The 21,357-nt window shown below is 51.9% G+C and overlaps 8 protein-coding genes across 8 annotated transcripts; 3 read left to right on the top strand and 5 right to left on the bottom strand.

Annotated features, from left to right (window-relative positions):
- Positions 1 to 796: 796 nt before the first annotated feature.
- Positions 797 to 1,806, top strand: KD926_005312 (alpha/beta hydrolase family esterase; the record flags this gene model as incomplete). The annotated part of the gene is made up of 2 exons (XM_053098562.1): positions 797 to 1,120; positions 1,183 to 1,806. The coding sequence occupies 2 exons, from the start codon at positions 797 to 799 to the stop codon at positions 1,804 to 1,806; spliced, it is 948 nt and encodes a 315-aa protein (XP_052957687.1).
- Positions 1,807 to 3,191: 1,385 nt separating this feature from the next.
- Positions 3,192 to 3,764, bottom strand: KD926_005311 (uncharacterized protein; the record flags this gene model as incomplete). The annotated part of the gene is made up of 1 exon (XM_053098561.1): positions 3,192 to 3,764. The coding sequence occupies one exon, from the start codon at positions 3,762 to 3,764 to the stop codon at positions 3,192 to 3,194; it is 573 nt and encodes a 190-aa protein (XP_052957686.1).
- A 1,288-nt stretch (positions 3,765 to 5,052) lies between these two features.
- KD926_005310 (uncharacterized protein) lies at positions 5,053 to 5,663 on the top strand (the record flags this gene model as incomplete). The annotated part of the gene is made up of 3 exons (XM_053098560.1): positions 5,053 to 5,155; positions 5,213 to 5,429; positions 5,504 to 5,663. The coding sequence occupies 3 exons, from the start codon at positions 5,053 to 5,055 to the stop codon at positions 5,661 to 5,663; spliced, it is 480 nt and encodes a 159-aa protein (XP_052957685.1).
- A 690-nt stretch (positions 5,664 to 6,353) lies between these two features.
- On the top strand, positions 6,354 to 7,463 carry KD926_005309 (GTP-binding protein; the record flags this gene model as incomplete). The annotated part of the gene is made up of 1 exon (XM_053098559.1): positions 6,354 to 7,463. One exon carries the CDS (start codon positions 6,354 to 6,356, stop codon positions 7,461 to 7,463), a length of 1,110 nt encoding a protein of 369 aa, XP_052957684.1.
- Positions 7,464 to 7,880: 417 nt separating this feature from the next.
- Positions 7,881 to 9,348, bottom strand: KD926_005308 (type III PLP-dependent enzyme; the record flags this gene model as incomplete). The annotated part of the gene is made up of 2 exons (XM_053098558.1): positions 7,881 to 8,947; positions 9,036 to 9,348. The coding sequence occupies 2 exons, from the start codon at positions 9,346 to 9,348 to the stop codon at positions 7,881 to 7,883; spliced, it is 1,380 nt and encodes a 459-aa protein (XP_052957683.1).
- A 1,961-nt stretch (positions 9,349 to 11,309) lies between these two features.
- KD926_005307 (uncharacterized protein) lies at positions 11,310 to 12,059 on the bottom strand (the record flags this gene model as incomplete). The annotated part of the gene is made up of 2 exons (XM_053098557.1): positions 11,310 to 11,951; positions 12,018 to 12,059. The coding sequence occupies 2 exons, from the start codon at positions 12,057 to 12,059 to the stop codon at positions 11,310 to 11,312; spliced, it is 684 nt and encodes a 227-aa protein (XP_052957682.1).
- Positions 12,060 to 12,894: 835 nt separating this feature from the next.
- Positions 12,895 to 16,530, bottom strand: KD926_005306 (uncharacterized protein; the record flags this gene model as incomplete). The annotated part of the gene is made up of 1 exon (XM_053098554.1): positions 12,895 to 16,530. One exon carries the CDS (start codon positions 16,528 to 16,530, stop codon positions 12,895 to 12,897), a length of 3,636 nt encoding a protein of 1,211 aa, XP_052957681.1.
- A 504-nt stretch (positions 16,531 to 17,034) lies between these two features.
- Positions 17,035 to 21,177, bottom strand: KD926_005305 (RNA polymerase I specific transcription initiation factor family protein; the record flags this gene model as incomplete). Its single annotated transcript, XM_053098553.1, has 8 exons — positions 17,035 to 17,079; positions 17,133 to 18,721; positions 18,780 to 18,894; positions 18,962 to 19,257; positions 19,842 to 19,922; positions 19,970 to 20,285; positions 20,369 to 20,560; positions 20,842 to 21,177. 8 exons carry the CDS (start codon positions 21,175 to 21,177, stop codon positions 17,035 to 17,037), a joined length of 2,970 nt encoding a protein of 989 aa, XP_052957680.1.
- Between the last annotated feature and the right edge of the window lie 180 nt (positions 21,178 to 21,357).

The raw sequence follows: 21,357 nt of genomic DNA, 5'->3' as shown, positions 1-21,357 counted from the left end.
CGAATGCAGGCTCGATCCAGGAGGGAATCCTGCTCGACACAACCTAAATTTGCAGCGACGGGAGTTATGTCCTCTGCCTCAGATCAACGGCTTTTGAATTATATTTTTAGATGGTGTTCGATGATATCAGAGGGGTAACTCTGACATCGTTCGAGACACACTGCCCCGATATTTGCCTGGCTATGCCTGGTCGAATATCACCTCGTCGTCTGTTTTCTTGAGGTTCTGGCAAGATGATGTAAACGATGATGCCATTTGAAATCATCTGGGAGAACCGAGTGCGCCAGGTCATTTCAAAGACCGGGCGTGAAGCTGCCCCGAAGGAAATTGGGCGAAGGTGTGATGCAAATGCCCATTGTCATAGTCCAAGTAAGCATGAAATAGAGAAGGGGCTGCATTGTCCTAGTACAATCCTTCCTCCCCCTACATAAAGCGAGTAAGTGCTTACCGGGGGCGAGAACCGAACTGTGCCAAGGAGGGAGTTTGTGTCTTGTGTAGTACGGCCCCGCCAGATAATCGTCACTGATCGCAGATCCCTCAGGCCTACCAATTCCCTAAAATAGAAGGCCGGTGCCAGGATCTTCTCCTTTTCGTGTCGCATCGTGAAGCTCTTCCAAGGATCGCCCCAGTTGCTCGCAATCCAGTGGCCCAGAATCTTGGGGCCTAAAAGATGGGGGCACTTTTGCTCGGCTGCACATAAGCCGTCACTCTGCTCCTCGCTATCCCTTGAATCGGAACGAAGGGAGAGCAGAAAAAGGCCACTTGAGCAGCAACTCCGGCATTCACTGAAAGAAAAATGAAAGGTCTTTCTGCCGGCATTGTCTTTTCCGGCATCACCGGCGTTGCCAGTGCCGCACGCTCGAATGGCTGTGGGAAGCCGTTGCCCACCCACCAGAGCCCTGGAGGAGATAGCCACCAGACACACTTCACGACGTCTGACGGTACTGAGCGCACCTACCTGATCCACATTCCCTCCAACTACGACAAGGACACCCCGGTTCCGTTGATCTTTTCGTTCCATGGCAGGAGTGGAACCTCGGCCAAGCAGGAGGCCCTGTCGCAATTTAGCAACGAGGAGTGGAATCCCAATGGCATCGCGGTGTATCCCCAAGGACTGGACGTATGTAAATACCTCGGTTATCTGGAAGATGTTCTCATCGCATTCTAATCCGCAGATCGCAGAAACAATGGGAAGGCGATCCGGCCTCCAAAAGAGTGGATGACGTCGCGTTCACCCTCGAAATACTCGACCACTTTGAGGACCGGTACTGCATTGACTCGTCGCACGTCTACGCCGCGGGCAAGTCGAACGGCGGCGGATTCACTCATCTATTAGCATGCGACAGCACTGCGTCCACTCGGATCGCCGCCTTCGCACCAGTCTCAGGCGCCTACTACCAGAAAGTGTCCGAAGAGGACTGCGATCCGATCACTGTTCCAATCAAGTGCAACCCCGGCCGGTCTCCTATCCCGATCATTGAGTTCCACGGCAGCGCGGATGAAACCATCCCGTATGCTGGGGGGGCCAGACGCGGAGAATGTCTCCCCTCCGTGCCTCATTTTGTGCGCGAATGGTCCAAGCGCGATGGATTCGGACTGCACAACAAGACCACCAATCTGTACGATGACCAAGTGCAACGGTATGAATACGCGAGTGGCGACGCCCTCGGCACCGTGACGCATTATCGCATCGGAGGCTTGGGCCACTCCTGGCCAAGTACGGGACCAAACAGCGACAATCCGGATGGAACGTATCTGAACGCGACGCCGTTGATCATGGACTTTTTCAACCGATGGGCATTGTAGCTTTTCATGTTGGTTGTGGTATCTAGGTTTAATATGAATAGGAGCAGCTGTTATTTTATGATGACGGTATCTGCATCATACTCAAAGGGGCCATTCGTTCCTGGTTACAGAAATCTACTGACAGCCCAAAAGCACTGCGCTTCTTTCTATTAACTAGTAGCAACTCTCCACATGTTACGTACTGAAGCTTCATTGCTCTTGGAAGGTATTAGGTCCCGAGAGACCTGGAAGTCAAACATTTGAATATTTGCGGAAAGGTCACGAAGACGCTCTAGCCCATCTATAGCTTCAAGCCCACCGTGGCTAAACCGACAATGCGCATTGATACTGAGCTTTTAGACAGATATAGAGCCAAACTCTGTCCTCGCTTCACTGTACTCCATCTAATCAAATGCACCTAATCAGTTTCAGACAACGCGCAAGCTCGTTACGTGCAGCGCGCGTACTTCTACAATAGGCTGACAGGATAAGAAGAAAGAGTCCGGGTGAGTGCCGGTGCGGAAATGATTACAACCCGTTGTCTTGAACAAATGATCCCGGTTTTTCGTATCTTTTGACAGAAGGCGTCGGGGTTACTTCTCGACAACAAACCATTCAGGGACGAGCCCAGCAATAGGAGCCTAGAAATGGAGCACTACTCCGAGAACCAGCAACATCAGAATCCAGATTCAAGTTTTGTAGAGGCACAAAGAACGAGAAGACGAGAGGAAAATAGATAGGGAATATGCGTGTCTTAGTTCGGAACAAGAGGGGATATGAATGGTCCTAGGAATACAAGCCTCTCAGCTCTGTTTTGGACAGCCCCACACAGATGAGAAGAAGCTATCCATGGTAAGACAGGAGGATAGCTAAGACCCTTCGAGACTGATCCAATGAACAGCAGTTCGGCCGCCTAGCCCACAACAAAGAAAGGTTACGTGCTTGACATGTTAAAGTATTGGAGCCAATGCTTCTCCCGGTGGGGCTTCTAAGGGGGATAAGGGGGAGACGTTGGTGACGGCTACGGAGGCATCTTCTGGATGCTATTAATTAGATAACGCAGATTTAGTGGCTCATAAGAAGCAGTTGTAAATTCCTCAATTTCGGTCTGTAGGTGTGTAGAGTATACATGTCATAGGAGTTACCCAAAAGTGGGTTTCAACAAAAAAACAAAATAAAAATAAAAACGAGAAAGCAGGAAACACACAGTAAAAGGAGAAGAGTATAAGAAGGTAAAGGTAGAAAAGAAAAATGGAGAAAAGAGACAAAGAACAGGACCGCTAGTGCCAGGGCAACAGAATAAGGTCACGAACCGGCCCAGAGACGGGCTCTTCCCTTCTTTTCTTTACCAAAGGCGCTTTCCATTCCTTCAGCTTCTCAATGTCCCAGATGGCAAATCCCCATTTCTATAGCTCACGTGGATTGTTTTCCATAATCCGATCGAACATGGCTCCGTCAGTTGTACCAGGGCTGTCCAACACTCTCGTTATCCAGCCGTAGTTGGGTTGCTCGGTGGATGGAAGTCCAAATACCCAGGCTCCAATATTATGCAGGTCATACTTGTCGACAGGGTATAGAAGTGGTGGCATTTCATGATCCCAAGGCTTCCACCACTCGAAGATTGGTGTCACCATATCTGTTCCTGCGTTGGCCGCGATCCAATTACGCCGGTCCATAAAGGGACCATGGGTAACCTTGTAGATAAACCTGAGACCGAAAGACAGGAACGTTTCTATATGGTAGGGGTAATTCACTGTACCACTTGTCGGTATCCATCCACTTCGGACAAGGCAAACCCTTCGAGTAATTTTTTCTACAAAGAATTCCATTTCGTGATAGAAATGAAATAAATCGATGATCTCTTCTAGACTGTTGGGCTCGTACAGTTGGTTTTCAGATGTCAATTTGAGATCACGGATCTCGTCTCGACGACGCCAGCTGTCCAAGAAGGCAATCGCTTTTTCTCTGTCCGCCTCCATGTATAGACCTTTAGATCGGAGGACTGCAATCGCTTCCGATAGGTCGGGGAGGTATTGGCTGTATTGTCTTTTCAGGGTGCAGCAGAGCACCTCCCTTCGCACCGTGAGATAGACTGTATGGCATGCTGGGGATGCAAGGACCAGAGACCGGAGAGTATTATTTATCAGGAATCCGGAACAGAATGCTGATGAGTAGTTCGTTCGGAAGCTTTTCGAATGTTGGTTTCGCCTGGGAACCCGGTGTTAGCTGCTTGTCCTCATTGCAAGAATGGGCGTGCATCTCACCATTTGTGCTGATCGTCGAAGGATTGCTGTTGAGAGAACAAAGAAGAATGGTAGTTCCGAGAATGGGATCGAGTATTGCCAAACCACCAGTGAGTTGACTCCCAAGAACTTACATAAGATGCCTCTTTGTCTCTATGTAAAGTTGTAGCGCTAATTATCGTACGCAGGTGTAAGCAATCGAATTGATTGAATCGGATTAATTGCTTGATGATCAACTATATAGGTGGAGGAAGGCTTCCAATTCATAGTGAATGAAGGACCAACTTCACGGAGTACTGCGCATGGTTCTATGGAGTATTCCTCTTCGAATACCGGACTATGGTCTTTCATCCTTGTTTCCCAAGCATTGCTTGCAGTACTTCAGAAGACAATACCCTCTTTGTCGAGTCACTCATTTTCTAGAAACCCGGACGTAGCTATGAACGTTCTGCATGCCATTTGCCTCGGCCTTGAAAGCCTCTTAGGTGCCCTGTTTTTCTGTTAAGCCTACATGACAAAATATACTCAGCTGGTCTGATGTATTTGTCTGGCTTCGCTTTGGATAGTGTTTGGGGTGAAGGTTTCTGAGGCGATACGCTTCTAGACACAACAATGCGAAATCTAAGACACTCACAACGGAAGCCCAAATCCTGAGTTCATTCCCCATAATGGGGAGCAAGCTCGTCACAGAATCCCTTTGTCCCCTGAATAGGTTTAAAAGACAAAGGGCGCAAAGGGTTCTTTCATTCCTATTCACAATTTGCTAGATAGATGCCAGGTCTCCCTCTTCAAAAAGTCATCGTCAGAAAGCCCATTAGATCATTTGAGTCCATATCAAATTCATCTAACGGCGCAGTCTCTACGATCACGCTGTACTTTTACCTTCAAATTTGAGAATCAAACCCTCCTTTAGCCCTTTCCAACCACCATAATGAGTAGTTCTGGCCGTCGGGCTCTCGGTCCTGATCCAATTGTGCTGGGGAGGAGGGCAAGCGAGACGTTTTACGAAATCAGAGTGCCGCAAATGGCACATCCACAAAGACGTCCAAAGCCAGCGCATCATGGCCCCCATTTTGAGAAAGCTCTCCTCCAGGGTAAAGCCCTTGGACCTCTGAAAACAACCGGCGGTACGGCCATTGGCCGCGCACATTCTTTCAGTCTCCCCATCTGACGACGAAAGATAGTCGAGCCATACGAACGCAATCCCGAGGATTTCACTGAGCGCATGCAAAAGGAACACCACAATAACAAGGTCCTGTCTGATACCCACAATTCTGCCGACAAAGTGTCATTCCGTGAGGTAAGGTCTTTGAAATTCGAGAGAGACAGTGCTGTGCAGCAAGCGGAGGCCATCCTGGCTGGCATAAGAGCTACTGCAGCTATACGGGATGCAGCCAACAGGTCCGTGGGTTTACATCTCCTTATATCGACTTTTCAAAGAAGAACACATAGGAGTACTAATGCGTTTAGATTAGGGCTAGACAAGCCCGCTCATGCTTCGATCAGAAATACCCGCAGGCGCAAAAGACGCTGAAAGACGTCGAAAATCACGAAAAGGAGGCCACGAATAAAATAAACAAGGCGCGGACTTTCCGGAAGCACTGTGAGAGTCTCCAGAGGAAATACGAGTTGTAGCGAGATCGGATAGGAGGTTGATCGAAGGGTCGGCCTCTTGACCGGATAGATTGTCTATTCCAATTTGTTCCTTCTTTCCTTTTCCTCTTTTGTGGGAGGTTTTCTTTTCATTCCTTTGCTTACTTATCTTATCAGTTTGGATATCATATCTGTCTCGGTTTCTTCCATATGTTCTTGCCTGTGGAATCGCCAGCTCCTTGAATACCATGGGCTCATTCCGTGTGAATATACTATAAGGTAACTGGCTATGATTCGTGAGATCAATACCTAGGTGTCACTCTATACCCAGTCTCATGTATTATCAGGCTATACTTCGATAGCAAACATGTGACCAACAAGACGAGCGTCGGCATGAGATCCTATCTATGCCATCTTCTGGAATGTCATATAGCTACCATCTGGAAGCCACAAGATGATAGAAGCGCATCGTTTCTTGACCCGGAGCTACTACCATGTGAGATACAGACCCAATTGCATGCGAATCGAATCCCTTCAAGCAGATCCCAATGGACACTTCTAGGGCAACCCCCAAAGCGGAATAGCGCAACTGCCCCGCCGCCCCGCCGTTTTTCATCGATTCATTCCATCATTCCTTCCTTCCTTTCTTCATCATTCAATCTTCATTCCTTCCTTATAGACGACTATACATCAACAACAGAGAAAAGAACAAAAAAAAAGTCAACCCAGAAAATGCCACCCATCCCCATAACCATCGTCACCGGCTTCCTAGGCTCCGGCAAAACGACCCTCCTCCTCAACCTAATCCCGCAACTCCCCCCGACGTACCGACTGGCGCTCCTCAAGAACGAATTTGGCGACGTGGCTATTGACTCGCAGCTCGCCTCGACGCAATCCATCTCCGGGGTCCGCGAGCTCCTGAACGGCTGCATCTGCTGCAACCTCGTGGGTCAGCTCAGCGACGCGCTGGACCAGCTGCGCACGGAGGTCCAGCCGGACCGCATCGTCATCGAGACCAGTGGGAGCGCGTTCCCCGCGACGTTGGCGATGGAGGTGAATCGGTTGGCGCGCGAGCAGCCGGGCAGTCTGGTGCTGGACGGGGTGATCAGTGTGATCGATGTCGAGAATTGGCAGGGCTACGAGGATACGTCGTATACGGCGAAGCTGCAGGCGCGGTACACGGATCTGATCATTTTGAATAAGTGGGAGAATGTGGGGGAGATGCGGTATGAGGTGTGTTTGGATCGGTTGGGCGATTTGGAGGTTGAGACGCCGTGGGTGAAGTCGGAGAAGGGGAGGGTCGATAAGGATGTGTTGTTGGGGATTGATGGCGCGTTGTTTAGTAAGGAGGGGGGAGAGGGGGTGGATGGGGGGTTGGCGCATCATGACCATGAGCATAAGCATGATCATCAGTCCGAGGTGGAGGTGCTCTCCGTGTCCTTGAAGACGACGCAGCCCGAGCAAACGGTCGATGTCGCCGCGCTGGAGAAGCTGTTGGCGTCTGCGCCGCGCGACGAGGTCTACCGGATCAAGGGCATTCTGCGCTGCTCGACGCAAGCCCCGCCGGCCGAGTCGTCGGAGAACCTGGAGGAAAGGAAGCCGGCGAGCGAGCAGGCCGGAGCGACGGCATACTACATTCTCAACTGGGCCTTTGGTCGATGGACGTTCACGCCATCTACGACTGTTGCGGAGGGCGCCGATCCCGCCGTGGTTGCGCGGATGACGCTCATCCTGGCGCGGAGCGAGTCGGCGAAATGGAAGAAGAAACTGGATGCCGGGGGTCTGGTACAGGTGGGCGAGACGAATGAAGGTGCGGAATTGGTGGTGGAGCGACTGGTATAGACTATAGATAGACCCTTATAGATGCATATGGCGCAGGCTTTCCGCCAGGCCGGGGAAGATAGAAAGATGGTCACGTGGGATGGGAAACGTAATTTATACATACTAGAAAGATACCTCGATAGAAGACTAAAAGAACAGAACTGCCGGCCCAGTATGTGGGTCTAGACCAATTATTGGGATGATATCATTATGCAAGTGTGTACTCCAAGTGATTACGACGCAAAGTAGTTTTGGTGAAGGAAAAAAAGTTTGGGGGACCAATTCAAGCCCGAGAATCTAATCTATCAGAATGATAGCAGAAAATGCCAAAGTAGGCGCGCGTTACAAAAATGACCACGAAAATTCATCGGCAGGCTATTCCAAACACAAACGCAAGACAAAAAAAGAATGTAAAACATGTGACAAAGAGAGAGAATGCTAGTACTCAAGAAGAGCAGAGGCGCCGGCTTCGCTCGAGATGTAGATCACCTCGTGGTTGTCGGAGAAGCCGTTGAAGCGGGTCGCGCTACATTTGGTGTAGGCGCCCATGTCTTCGAAGTACAGCCAGTCACCCACATCTAGGAGACCGGGCAGCTCGATGCGCTGGGTGATGACATCGATACCATCGCAGGTCGGTCCCCAGATAGAATAGGCGATGCCCTCCGAAGTCGCAGAGTTCGGAGAAGCAGACGGCGAGCTGGCGGCCGAGCCAGACGCGCAGGTCAAGATCTGCGCCACCGGGTGCTGGTGGTCGAAAATAATGTTGGAGAAGTTGCCGTACACGCCGTCGTTGAGATAGATCATGAAAGCATCGTTGGCCGGGTCTTCCGGGTCACGCACATCGCGACGAGCGATGACGTTGGCGGCCAGACTGAACGCACTGGCAACGTAGTAGCGGCCGGGCTCGGCGATGATGCGGATGTTAGGCGGGAAATACAAGTCAACGGCATCACCCAACACGCCGGCGAACTTCTCAAAGGTTTCCTGGGTAAATCCTCCACCCACGTCCAGGGTGTGCAGCTCGTGGCCCACCTCGGTCGCCTGGTCAAAGACCAATCGAGCATCTTGAACGGCCTTGAAAAACGCAGCCGGGTCCTCGGCCCCGGAGCCGACGTGGAAACTCACACCGACGACCTTGAGATCCAGCTCGTGAGCAAGCTCCAGAAGCTGACGCGCCACATCGAGCGACGCGCCAAACTTCATGCTCAGGCGGCAGAGACTGGTGGAGTCATCGGTGAGGATCCGGAGGTACAGTTCGGCATCGGGAAAGCAGGCCTTGATCTTGTACAGCTCGTCGGCATTGTCAAAGGTCATCTGCTTGACGCCCTTCTGGGCGGCGTAGCGCAAGTAGGACTTGGTCTTGCAGGGTTGCGCGTAGATGATACGGCTGGGATCGATGCCCGTCTGCAGGGCCATATCGATCTCGGACTTGGACGCGCAATCGAAGCCGTTTCCAAGCTGAGCCATGAGACGAAGGATCTCCGGGTCAGGGTTGCACTTGACCGCTGTGAATGACAAATTAGAATATGAAAGCAAGTAGGAGGCTTAGCGCGACAAAAAAGCGCGCGCAAGGTCATGAGGAATGAGACTTACCGTAGAATGGCTTGACGCGACCCAAGTTCATCTTCCATCGCAAATGCTGCCGGTAGACCTCGCCCATGTCTGCCACATAGAACGCATCCTCATCACCAGGACCGCAGCGGTCCACATCAACTTCCGTGGCGCGCTTTTTCAGCACGTCCAGGACAAGCTCCTTGGCAGCCAGCCTAGATTGCGAGAGGTCGTCCCCTCCATACTTGCTGACTTGACTACTAACCGGTAGAGTCAGGTAGTCGGGTTTGTCGTATGCAGATTTAATCATGCATACAGATTCAGCGGGTGAACACGCAGTCGGTGCCATAACCATGTGCGCTGCGACGAAGCACACGGGATAGGTCTTTTTTTTAAGAGAAAAAAAAGAAGAAAAGGAAAGAAAGTAGAAAAGTTTATACGCGACTGCGTGTTAAGGAGGACGAAAACTTTCGCAACCGAAGTTGACTGGACCAAGCCTCCTAGACCCTTCCTCTTTAAGAGGAAGAACCTTCAGAGAAGTCCTATGCGGCAGCTCAGGGGGCGAGGGAATAAATTGAGAGGGCGTCAGGCGGTTAAGAAATGGCGCACCGGACGAAGAGACGGGAGGCGAGAGCAGCAGGAGGTGGAATGTTGTTAAGAGTGTTGCGGGAACGTCTAGCGGAGACAATTTGACGGAACGAAATATGGGAGGCTACGAGAGCCGTGGTGACTTGGAGGGAAGGGCTTTGGAACTGGAGAATTCCAAAGGCCCGACAACTCTGGAACGAGCGGGAATTAAATTGGGCAAATCACCAAATTCGCCCGAAAAATGAGATCTGACAGCGAGAAGAAACGCGGTCAGCGAGGATTGAGGAGACAGGTAAGAAAGCCAAACGGCAGACGACAGTATGAGAGATTTAAAAAGAATCAGGGGGTTGGTCGGGGGGGTGGCCGCCGGCTGAGGTGCGTGCAGAGTTTTTTTTTTAACGACGGCGAAACGAGTTTAGGGCAAAGGGCACACCCATTAGGCAGAAACCGGGGGGGAAACAAAGAGGGGGGAAAGGGAAAAGGAGTGATTCAGATGAAGCTGAACCGAGGGAATGAATTGGAGCGACGCAAGGATAGCTGCATGAATGGAAGAGAAAAATGACTCACCTCGAACTTGCGATATGGCAGATGGAGAGAAGAAAGAGGAGGAGAGGAGAGGAGAGCGGATGGGGAGGTGAAAGGCGAGAGAAGTGGGAAGGCGGAAGGGCAAGTCTGGTTCCCGTGTGGAGAAGTCCGAGGGCTTTGCAGTTTGCTTACTGTCCACTGTCCATTCTGCCAGGCACTTCCCGCTGGGAAAGCCTGCAATTCCAGGCAGGTTCATGCCGGGTGGATGCCTCCGCCACGTCGCTCCGGTTCAGGCATCAGCCTGCAGTCTAGGCCCCGGGCATCCTGGAGTTCCGACTCTAGAATTCCGGCTTCTTCAGCAGCAACGGCGGGAAATCGCTGCCTGACATGGACATGACTGCAGGTGACTCCTCGGTTGCTCAGGCGCAATATGATCTGCCAATCAGTCCGGGTGTCAGCGTGACTCAGTCTCGTCGACCGTTTTGAAGAACCTCCCGATCGGGCCAGGATGAGGTCACCGGCCCGACTGACATTCTTTGCTCTCTAATTGGCTGTCTATATATCTACCGCCTTTATCTGCCGGCAGAATCAAAAACCGGGCAGCGGACGGTGGGGAGCGCCCCGGGGCCAATCAGGAAAGGGTTGCCCCTCCATGTGGATGTATCACGTGAGTACCTTAAATGCCTCAGGTGCCCGGATGGTGACGTCCGTGAAGAACTATTGAACAATATATGTACAGGATGTGGAATAGGGTGACTATCATCTATAGTCTGGAATCAGCCAGTACATAATGTTGGTATGATTGTTGTTCAATTGTTATCGGGGTATTTGTACAATATAATTGATTTATGGGAGACAGATACGGACACGGAGTACATTCAAGCAATGTATATATACTTGTATTTTCAGCTTGACCAACACATTGACACACAAGTACACAACACAGACAATAGGATCCAAAGCAATTAGTAAGTTTACACAATAAACTATGGATAAAATGCAATGACATGGGTTCATCTCTATTCGCTCACAACAGCAACATCAAGAGTCTATATATATGACCGGGCTAAAAAGAAAACGGTAGCCCTAGAATCAATCTAGCGTCTCATCTCCTAACACCAGAAGAAAGATACAACACAACCAGTCAACCCATAAGACGAGTATACCCTCAGTCGATATTGCACCAACACGCTAAAACCATCCTTACTCCCCACCAGAGGCCTCGCAGATACTCGCTTGCCGGGACCGAATCAGCACCGCGGGCTCAACAATCTGAACCCGCTTAGGCTGCGGACATATCAAGAGCCTCAGACCACTAGAATCAGCAGCCGTATTCTCGACCGAAAACCCAGCAGTGGAATCCGCAAACGCCGCCAACTGATCCGGCGACAGCCTCCATAGCTCCGGCATCGCCGTGAGCGAGCGGTCCCCGTCCGCAATTTCCTCCCAAAGCGGGAGGCCGTCCTCAGTGCGCAGGTGCAGGTTCCGGAGCACCGCGTTGCCGATCTCGAAGTACGGCTTCCCGGCGTCCACCATGGTGGTGACCAGGTTCGACAGCGTCGCGTCCTGCCCGTACATGTACCGGTGCAGGCTCTGTCCGATCTCGCAGGCCGTCAGGCCCTTCGCGGCCCAGACTTTGAGATACAGCGGGAGGTCGACCACGGCGTCCCAGTTCATGCGGCCGGGCGGGCACATGCAATCAGCCAGGGACTGTTCGCTGTGCTCGTCAAACTCGTAGTCCGTGAGGCTGTCGCTGGGGGAGAAGGAGTAAGGGCTCGTCGCGATGAGGTCGGGGTCTTCGGGGAGTACTTCGTAGGTGAGTGGACTCACGGGGCTGTCATCTGGCTTGATTGGGCCAATTAGCGATCTATGGGGGCGATGCGTGGCGTTGGATCGCTTGAGGGAACATACTGAGTCCAGGGACAGGCTTCTAGTCTGCCGCCCGTGTTCCATCGTGATTCAAGGTGGGGATGTGTAGGATTGGTGGCTGGTATAAAGGGTTCGGGGATATCAAGGTATAGGATATAGATGTGTCAGTGATTGGAATATATAACGTGGATGACAAAGACGATAGCGATATGGGGAAAAGAAGACTGGCCATCCTCTGGGGTCTTTATAGCTCGGAGAGCTGGTGTAGTGATGCAGAAAATCATCGTCACAAAGGTATGGTGGAGAAACAATGGACACAAAGAAAAGGTCAGTATATGACCCAACTCTCGCGTAGTCCCGTTGAATGATCGTATTGTACCGGCCATACTCCTACCATTAGCAGAGCCACAATGACGGGAATGAGACATATCCTAAGAACATACTTTCTTTCCTTGGCTATTTGGAAGGAGGAAAATGATAAAGTATATCTCGTTTGTTCGGCAACGATAATGAGCTCCGGTCACTGGATTGAATCACAACGCTGGGTCTGTTCCATTGTTCAGGAATTGTCCGGTTGACTGATTAAGTGACAGACACTACAGGCAATACCCTTGGAAATGAGACATGAAAAGGGCGAAGGTGCTTTGTTGATCAGCATCTGACAACTTCCAAGTCATCGAAGCAGAGAAGTATCATAATGAGAAACACATTAAAATTATGTACAATTGAGTTAAATGCAAAAAGAAATTGTGGGTAGTAAAACAGAGTGTAAGATATGAAAATTAGATGAAAAGAGAAATGAAGGTCCGCAGAGCCGAGCGGGAGAATTCAGCATCACAACTTGGAAAAAAGGGTATAAAACGAGATATAGTCATACTGAATATGATGGAAGACATTGCTAGAAGGCATGTGGAGCCTCTCATAGCCATAAGACCCACCGGACCCCAGAAAACACGCCGCGAAGAACCCCGCGAATGATTTTGAAGGCCATGACAATTAACCAGACCCACCATAAGATTCCCACGAGCGCCCATTCAAGCATTCCGAACCCAGCACGGCGAATCCAACGCAACCGCCGGTGGCGTTTTCGGATACCCTTGTCAAGCGTGTCATTCAATTGCTTGACCGCGAGAGTACTGGTCGTGTTGAGTTGAACACTGAGATTCTCGGCATCTTCCGCTGCAGCTCGGACACGCGGGTTCAATGAATTGTTGACCATATCCTCAAGCTCGTTGAGACGGACCTTCAAGGACGACGAGTCATGTCCGGGGTAATTCTTGATGGACTGCTGGAAGCGATCGTGCGACGTTTCAACTCTTCGGCCTAAGGTCTGCACGGCCAGCTCATACTCGTGATACCGAGGAATCGGTGGAATAGAGCTGTTGGGCCCAAAGGCGTGGCGGAGGAAATCAAGTGGGCTCCGTACACTTTCAGCCCGCCGAGTAATCTCCCGCGCTTTGATCCCGGAGGAAAGTAGGAGAGCACGCGTGCGCTCAGTTTCTCGTTTGCTAGGAATTCCAGTATCGATACTAGTAGATATACTTCGGTTAGAAATACTCCAGCTCCGTGACTGATTCGTTGCAGTGGGCTGTCTCTCCTGGAACGACGAAGCAGGAGAGACTTTTGCTTGCGCAAGGCCGGTGATGGGAGGATGCGTCATGCTGAAGGGGACCGACGGGTCCTTAATTCTGCCCTTTTTAATCTGTTCCCTGACAGTGTGTAGTTCCGGACCAAAACTAAGAGCTTTCTCAGGTCGTCCTCCAGGGACATTGGTATTGGGTTTGTTGATTAGGGGAGTTGAGAGGCTTTTGCCAGTCATTTGTGACTCCTTCAAGTCGTGTGATTGTGAGTATATATCATCCTTGGATAGAACATCTTGTTCGGGCGCCTTGCGCTCCTCTTCCACGTCGCCTTGAGGAGAGACAACAGCTGCTGGTGACGGTACAGGTATCTCTGCAGCTGCATTGTCCGATGCTCTGTGCGCAAAGTGATTCCCTTCATCTGACGACACAAAACTTTGCTGTGGAGGAATCGCCGAACGGGTGCTGTTGTTTCTTTTCATTTCCTCAATACGAGAGTCTTTGCTTTTCTTAGCTTGTCCCATGCTATCAGACACATCGCCTTCGTCTGTAGTAGCATTGGTGGCGAGAGACGATTGCCGAGAATGTTCAGTGTTGTCTTTCTTCAATATAAGGCCTCCCATTTTCGACACCTCATTGCTGACTTTTTCTGCAATCTTCCCGGGTCCTTTCAAAATACCGCGCAATTTAGATTCATGTTGCATTGACCCCTTTCGAGCATGTAAGCTGGGTCTTCCGTGTTCACCATGATGAATAGGAGAAACTCGGTCCGGAAGAGGACTTGACTCGGTTCTTCCGGGGGAAAGAAAGGTATCCGAAGGCTTCGAAGCACTGTTGTTACGCAGAGTTTCCGGGCCAACGGAGCTTTCGTCTGCGAGTTCTTTCGATTTTGGATCATTGTGCTTGACCTGGTCATTACGAGAAGCAATGGTCCGTGAAAGCCGTCCCTTGGAAGGCGATGGAGAGCGACTAGAAGGAGGTGACAAGTTCGAAGCAATGCTGGGGAAATAACCCATATGAAGCGGCGTACTGGGTGCCTTAGAATCTATTGTTGCAAACGATGGTAGAGGGCCGTACCGATCCTCTCGGCTCGGCGCGGAGGATATCGAGCCGCTCTTCTCCTCAACCTTAGCTCTGCCAGCAGAGCTCTGCGCTGGTATGACCGTACGATCTGCAAACCTTTCTCCATGAGATGCCTCCGACCCTCGCGGTTTCAACAAGCCGGTTGTTGGAGAAATGGATCGCCCGGAGCGCAGTACATCGTCCATGCGCGCAGTCCAAGACGGTATCGCATCTAGGGATGATACACTCGACGAGCTGCTCGACGCCTTTCCTAGTTTGCGTCTCCTGGAGATCGACGACCCTTTCTTCGAGACACTGTGGCTTGACAGAATAGGCGAGGGACTTCGGAATCTATGCCGTCGTCTCCCACGACCAATTCTTTTGAATTCAGTCGCCAACCCAGGATGCGTATCAGACATCGAGGTACGGGAAGTATATCCTTCGGCATCTAGAGAGTCCCTTGTGGGCAGAGTCGGCTGTTCAAAGGTTGGGACGCTCGGATTAGCATCATGATCGACCAGCATGGTGGGATCCGGATAAAGATTGTTTCCTTCTCTATCGATAATTTTGCTCTTATTTGGGGCGTGTTCAACCCATGCTGCATCGGCAAGCAACTCCGATGGCGATACGATCCAGTCGAGTCTTGGTCTGCGGGCCTTGATGCTGCTAGTACGGCTAGCTCGCCTCAAGCTTGAAGGAGGGGAGCCAGCCCAGGCTTCATCTTCATTGGGCTCTTTCTGAGATACATCTGAAGGCCGATGAGGAAGTGGGGGCAGCTTAAGGCACTGTGAAGGGCTGTGATCTTGTCGACCGTACTTGGTCTCAACCGAGTCAACCCAACTTCGAACGTTATCAATGTCATTCCACCCATATCCGTCCGGATCGATCGGACACCGCTCTCGAAATCTGACTTTCCGGTTACGGATCGACTGTAAAGGATTGTGAGACCGCCCTGCGGTTGAAACATCGTCACTGACAGGTTTGGATTCAGTTGCGGCATTGCCATCAGTAGACTGCAGAGGAGGGAGGGAAGGAAGGAGGCGTAGATATTCGGTGAATAACTCAAAGTGCTGCCTAGCGTGTTCGGCTCGGGCAAGTGTGCTTTCTGAAAACACAGGTGGCAAGGTATTAGCTTCTGCAGATTGAGGCAAAAGACTTAACACAGAGGGTGCCGCGTTGACCGTGGAACTGGCACGCCATAATCCAATAGTTTGCGTGCGATCCTCGTTGGAAGAATGCGTGAAGTTGCGACGTGGGTGAAGGTTATCATGGCCCAGACCACCAACAGCAAGTGGTGGGTGGCTCTCAGTATGAGGAGCCGGGGGTGGACCGGTTGTCGGGGCCCATCGACCACTGGAAACACGATGCGACGCCGACCGACCAAGGGTGTTGGTTTTCCTTGATTCACTCAAGTTCAAGGCCAGGTTGACAATTTGTAGCGAGTCCCTATCCAAGCCCATCGAGGATCGTTGGTCGGCTGTTGTGGGTTGTAATTCTTGTGGCCTCACTTCCTGCTGGACGTGGGATGTAGGTGTCTCTTGAATTGTTTCCCCCTCTGTTGATTGAGATGGCGACTCATTCGATGCATCCTTTTGGCGAGTCCAGGGAAAGCGCGACCGTTTCTTCGCTTTGACGACATCGTTATCGGGGACTCCGCGCTTCTCTCTGCGGTCCGGTTCTGAACGACGTGGGAAGTGGTAGCTATTTCGGAGGCTTTTGGATCTCGGCAAGAACGATGAATCGAGGAGGAAACCGCTGGAGTTCTGCACACGTCGTTGAGCCCGACTGCCTTGGTCCGCGTCGCGAGAGCTGCCCGTGAGCGTACTGCCCTCCAACTCCCCGCTCTCGCGTCCTTCATTCATCTGTAGGCTTTGCCGTCTATCGGAACCGTCATTCGACTCGGATTGGCGCATGGATTGCCACGTAGTGGATTGCACTTGATGTCCAGACGTACTAGACCGAGGAAATGGCGCCGTGCGTGTTTCATCGGTTTCCTGCGACGTCTGATCTTCCGTCCCGTCCGATAGGAAAGGGGCAACGCTCGATAGCAATAAAATTCATGAGGACTAGCAACCAAGGTGGCGCAAAACAGTCATACTTTCCAGGAAAGACACGTGGAAAGATGCAGGACGAAAGGCGGACATAGGCTCGTCATTGTCAAGAGCAGGAGGGTTGAGGTGGTACGGTCGACAGTCCGAATGGCTAGGCAGCAGATGCCGGGGATGCACGTGCAGATGCAAACAGAACAAACACTACGTTTACTCCTACTCCGTACTACAAACGAAGGCATCACAACACAAGGAAAGATTCTGGCATAGAGTCTAGTGAGGCAGAATAACAACTAGAGATACAAGGCCCGGGGGAAGAAGGCCAAAGAATTTAACTGAACATGAAAGAAAACGCTGGATTTTATCGATCTATTCAACTCGGAGGCACTGAAGGCGCGCCTCAGTTTCGATGACCTGTAAATCCGGTTAGTCATCGATTTACAATATGTTAAATGGTAAGAACATACCTCAAGAGCCTGCTTGACCTCCAAGACACGGCGCACTTCGATGAGCCAGTCCTTACTCAAGATCTTGGCCCATCCGTTCAGACTGTTCATCTCACGGGCAGCAGCGTCGAGCTTGCCCTCCTCCAGAAGATTCTCGGTCCGAACGAGGACACTCTCAACATCGTCACTACCCGCGACCACGTCCTTCTTGAACATGACCTTGCTCAGGACAAAGCTGGCGGCGTGGCTTGCAATACCCGCATCCTCGGGCAGAAGGCTAGCCTTGCGAACCTCGTCAGCGACGCGACGGAAACGCTCGATGATTTGAGGCGTAGCCGGAATTCCGCGCTGGTAGGCAGCGGGGTTGATGGAGGCAATAGCAGCATCGACAACGGCGTCATCAGCGGCCAGCTCCTTCACGGCAACAAGCTCACGGATGAAAGGCCGGGGAACGGTAGAGCGCTCAAGGACGGAGCGGACAGCATCGACGGCGACCTGAAGCTGCTGAGTCTTGAGGTTGGTATCAATGACATCCCTCCAGCCGGAGGTAAGCTTCTCGAGGTCGCTGACGTTGGCGGTCAGTTCATTTAGCTTGCTGAGACGGCCCTCGCGCTCGCGCTCAACGAGGTCCTTAACCTGGTGAAGGTACTTGCGGTTGAGTTCAATGGCCTGCTCAACCAGCTCATTCTGAAGGCGCTGCTCAGCCAATTCCTGCGCTCTCTGCAATTCGGTCTTGATCTTGTCCTGGTAGGCGTTGGCTAGCTTCTCGCGCTCGGACTCAAATTCTTCGCGGAACTGAGCCGCATCAACAGAGCGTGCTTCGTTGAACTGACGGATGAGCTCACGAGCAGACTCATCGAAAGTCGAATGGGCCTGCGCAATCTCGTCTCGGGCGGCGCTGCGTGCCTCCTCCCGAACAGCGATGATCTTGTCTCCAACCTTCTGGAGCTCCTCCTTGGCCTTTTGGATGGACGTAGTGTACTTGCCCGCGTTGTCATCAGCACCGATAACAGTGATGATGTCGTTGAAAGTCTTGACCAGCTCCTGGACAATTGCCTCATCGCCCTCGTTCACCTTGGCGAATTCAAGGGGCGCGACAACAGGAACAGCAGGCTGTCTGGGTTCCTCGAGCTTGGGAGCTTCCTTGGAGGCCTTGCTGCTCTTCGCCGTTTCCACGGCGGCCGTCTTCTCCTCAGGCTTGGCAGCCTCAGTCTTAACCTGCGCCTCCTCGCCCTTCCGGGAACTCATGTGAGGACCTCTCTGAGAAACATCAGTTCCGGATTCCTCCTCTTCGGCGACCTTGGAAGAGAGACCGCTCTTGCTCGGGATTGTGATCTTGGGGCCTTCATCCTTGGAGCCACCGCGCTTTTGGGTTCCGAGGGTGTTGGGGAATCGACGGTAAAAGTCACGCTCTTCGAAGTAGAGGACAGCCTCCTCACCGTAGGGGACGTACTCCGTGAAGAAATCGTGGAAGTTGTCGGATTTCAGGGCAAGGAAGATACTTCCACCGTAGGCAAAGCCCGAAGTGAGAATCAAGTAGAGCAGGAACCGGCGGAAGCGACCTGTTTTAGGGGCCGCAACCGGTGCTGGTGACGAAGAGCTCTGCGAACCTGTAACTGACTTAGCATCGAAGACCTTGGCGGGGTTCATTGGTAAGCATCGTCGAACCTTGCTCGCTGGGCGACGCCTTGGGGACGGTTTCGGGGGGGACGACCGAATCGGACGACGGAGAGGCAGGCGTCGGCGCACCAGTAGTCGGGGGCTTAGAGTCGGCAAAGAATCTCTGAGGGATGAGAGAAGCGATTAGACCGGCACATGATAAAGGAGAATTCCAAGCATCGTCACCATACCTGACCGGAGAGCCGGCTAGTGGCCCCGGCTTTGGTCAGCCATTGGGACGCTGTCCGTTGACGAGTCGAAGACAGCAGCAACTGCCGTCCTTGTGCAGCAGAGGAGCGCAGCATGACGGGCTGCACTACTGTGGAGATAGGCGCTGAAGGCGGGTGTATCCTGGGGGGAATGATGTTGGCGAGGGAAAACGCGGACCGGAGTTGGGATAGATGATTTAACGATCCGCTCCGACCCTGCACCGCCCGGCTGTGGCTCAGTTTCGGGTGTTCGCGCACCGCCTCCGAACGCCTCAACCCTATGCATGGCTGATCCCGGGCATTATGTGAACTACACGAGATCTTCCCTACCTACGTTCAGATGCGAGCCAAACGACTCGCGGAGGGTAGAGAATTTAAGAAGTATTATATAGGCATAGCATACGGGGGAAAGATTCCGGAATACTGGACAGGAAAAAGCAAGGGAAATGTAACATGAATTCAGCCCAACAGGAAGAAAATGGATACAGACGCCGTTTAAAAAAAGAGTATGAAAGGAAACAGAGACAGATAAGAACGAAACAAAAAAAAAAAAAAAAAAATTAATCATGTTGCAGGGATCGTCCTGCCACATGACGTCTAGAAAACGGGATCCAACTAGGTCACTGCAGGGCATTCGAATTCCCACGCCCGACATGCAATGAAAAAACGGATCTTTCGATGGTTTTCATGAGCAACGGATAATGCGCGGGTAGTGGAATCCAGAAACCAGCAGCCGAGCCCTAGGGCAACGAGGATTTGGATACCTCGTAAGCAAGCGAATAAACTTTGAATCCAGGAGGCCTAATTCACGACCATAACAACACCATTAAAAACACGCAGCAGTCTGGTTGAAGACATGCACCTTCTGCATCGAAGAGACGAAGGGGAACGAGAGCATAAATTAGAACGGCAATGGAAGATACAGGTTGTCGCAAGAATCGGCCTAAAGTTAGAAAATCTAGCAGTTGCAAGCGCCGGCGCCCTGGGTACCGGGTGCCTCGGGCCGCAAGTCCACACCGGGACGGGGGGTCGTCCGCAAGTTCCGGGGTCCGGCTTGATCAAGGGGCAGTTTCTTTGCAATGGCTGTGAAAAGATCCCGCACATTCGAAGAAGTCTTGGCCGAAGTTTCAAAGAAGAGCAACCCGGCTTCCCGAGCGTAAGCCTCGGCGTCCGCAGTTGGGATGGCTCTCTTATCGGGATTCTCAGTGACCAAATCGAGCTTGTTGCCGGCGAGGGCAATGACAATATTCTCGTTCGCTTGGCGCTGTAGCTCCTTCACCCACGACTTAGCTTTGTCCAATGACGACTATTCCCGGTTGATTGTATTAGCATTCCACCACAAGAGCCTCAAGTTGGATTCGAGGGGATGGGGGGAGCGGAGTCGCATACAGCTTGTGTGATGTCGTAAACGACAACTGCGCAGTTCGCATTTCGGTAGTACATCGGGGCCAGCGACTTGTATCTCTCCTGACCGGCGGTGTCCCATATTTCAAACTTGACCGTCGTGCTTTCGTCTAAGGAGATAGTCTGAGTTAGGAAGGCAGCGCCGATCGTCGACTCTCGGTAGTCATCGAATTGATCCTATGAGGTGAAAGTTAATGTGTATTCCCAAGGGCCGAGCGCAGGCCTTTTTGTGTTTGACGAGTGCACGAGCGATCCAGTCTTACCTTCACGAATCGTAGTACTAGTGAACTCTGTAGTAGGACACCTCCGTTAGCGACCGGTATAAGAACAAGAGATCACGCAGCGTGTAGAATCCCAACCTTTCCAACGGCCGACTCTCCTAACACATTCGGAAACGAAAGGTTAGTACATGTAACATGCAGGATACAGCGGAGCTATGATAGGATAAGCTAGCTCACCGAGCAAGACCAGTTTGAACTGAGCGAATCTCGCGCCCGGTCGGGCGCCAGCTGGGGCTCTGGATGCCATAGTCGGTGCAGGGACGAAAGCAAATTCGGGGAGAGAAAATAAACCGTATTCACGGGCGTGGGAGATCGAGGGCGATAAGATGTTATCGGAGAGCGGACGGGAAGGGGAGAAGGCGAAAGCGCTGAGGTTGGGGGGAAGATGGTTTGACGGCGGCCTGCCGGGGCAGTAACTTGTACCGTTGTACGGGAGTAAGATGACGAAGGGGGACAGTCAGCCACACCCTGCCTTTTGCGGGGCGGTGTGTGGCGCGTCCACTCCTTCCACATGCTGATTGCTGGCAACTCCTAGGCTGCTGCGCTCTCTTGTCGGAGACTCCCTCCTCTCTGTCTCTCCTTCCTCCCTGTCCCTTCGCACTATGCGTTGATCTCGGTTCTCTCCACGCTCTTTTCTCATCTGTTTCCTTCTCGGGTTTCTTCTTCTTCACCATTCTTTTTGCTCCCCCCGTG

The sequence above is a fragment of the Aspergillus affinis genome, assembly GCF_023601865.1.
Source record: "Aspergillus affinis strain CMG 70 chromosome Unknown NODE_25_length_320802_cov_86_012257, whole genome shotgun sequence".
Lineage (NCBI taxonomy): Eukaryota > Fungi > Ascomycota > Eurotiomycetes > Eurotiales > Aspergillaceae > Aspergillus > Aspergillus affinis.
The sequence above is the reverse complement of the archived record's forward strand: the minus strand, read 5'-3'. Positions and strand labels throughout refer to the sequence as shown.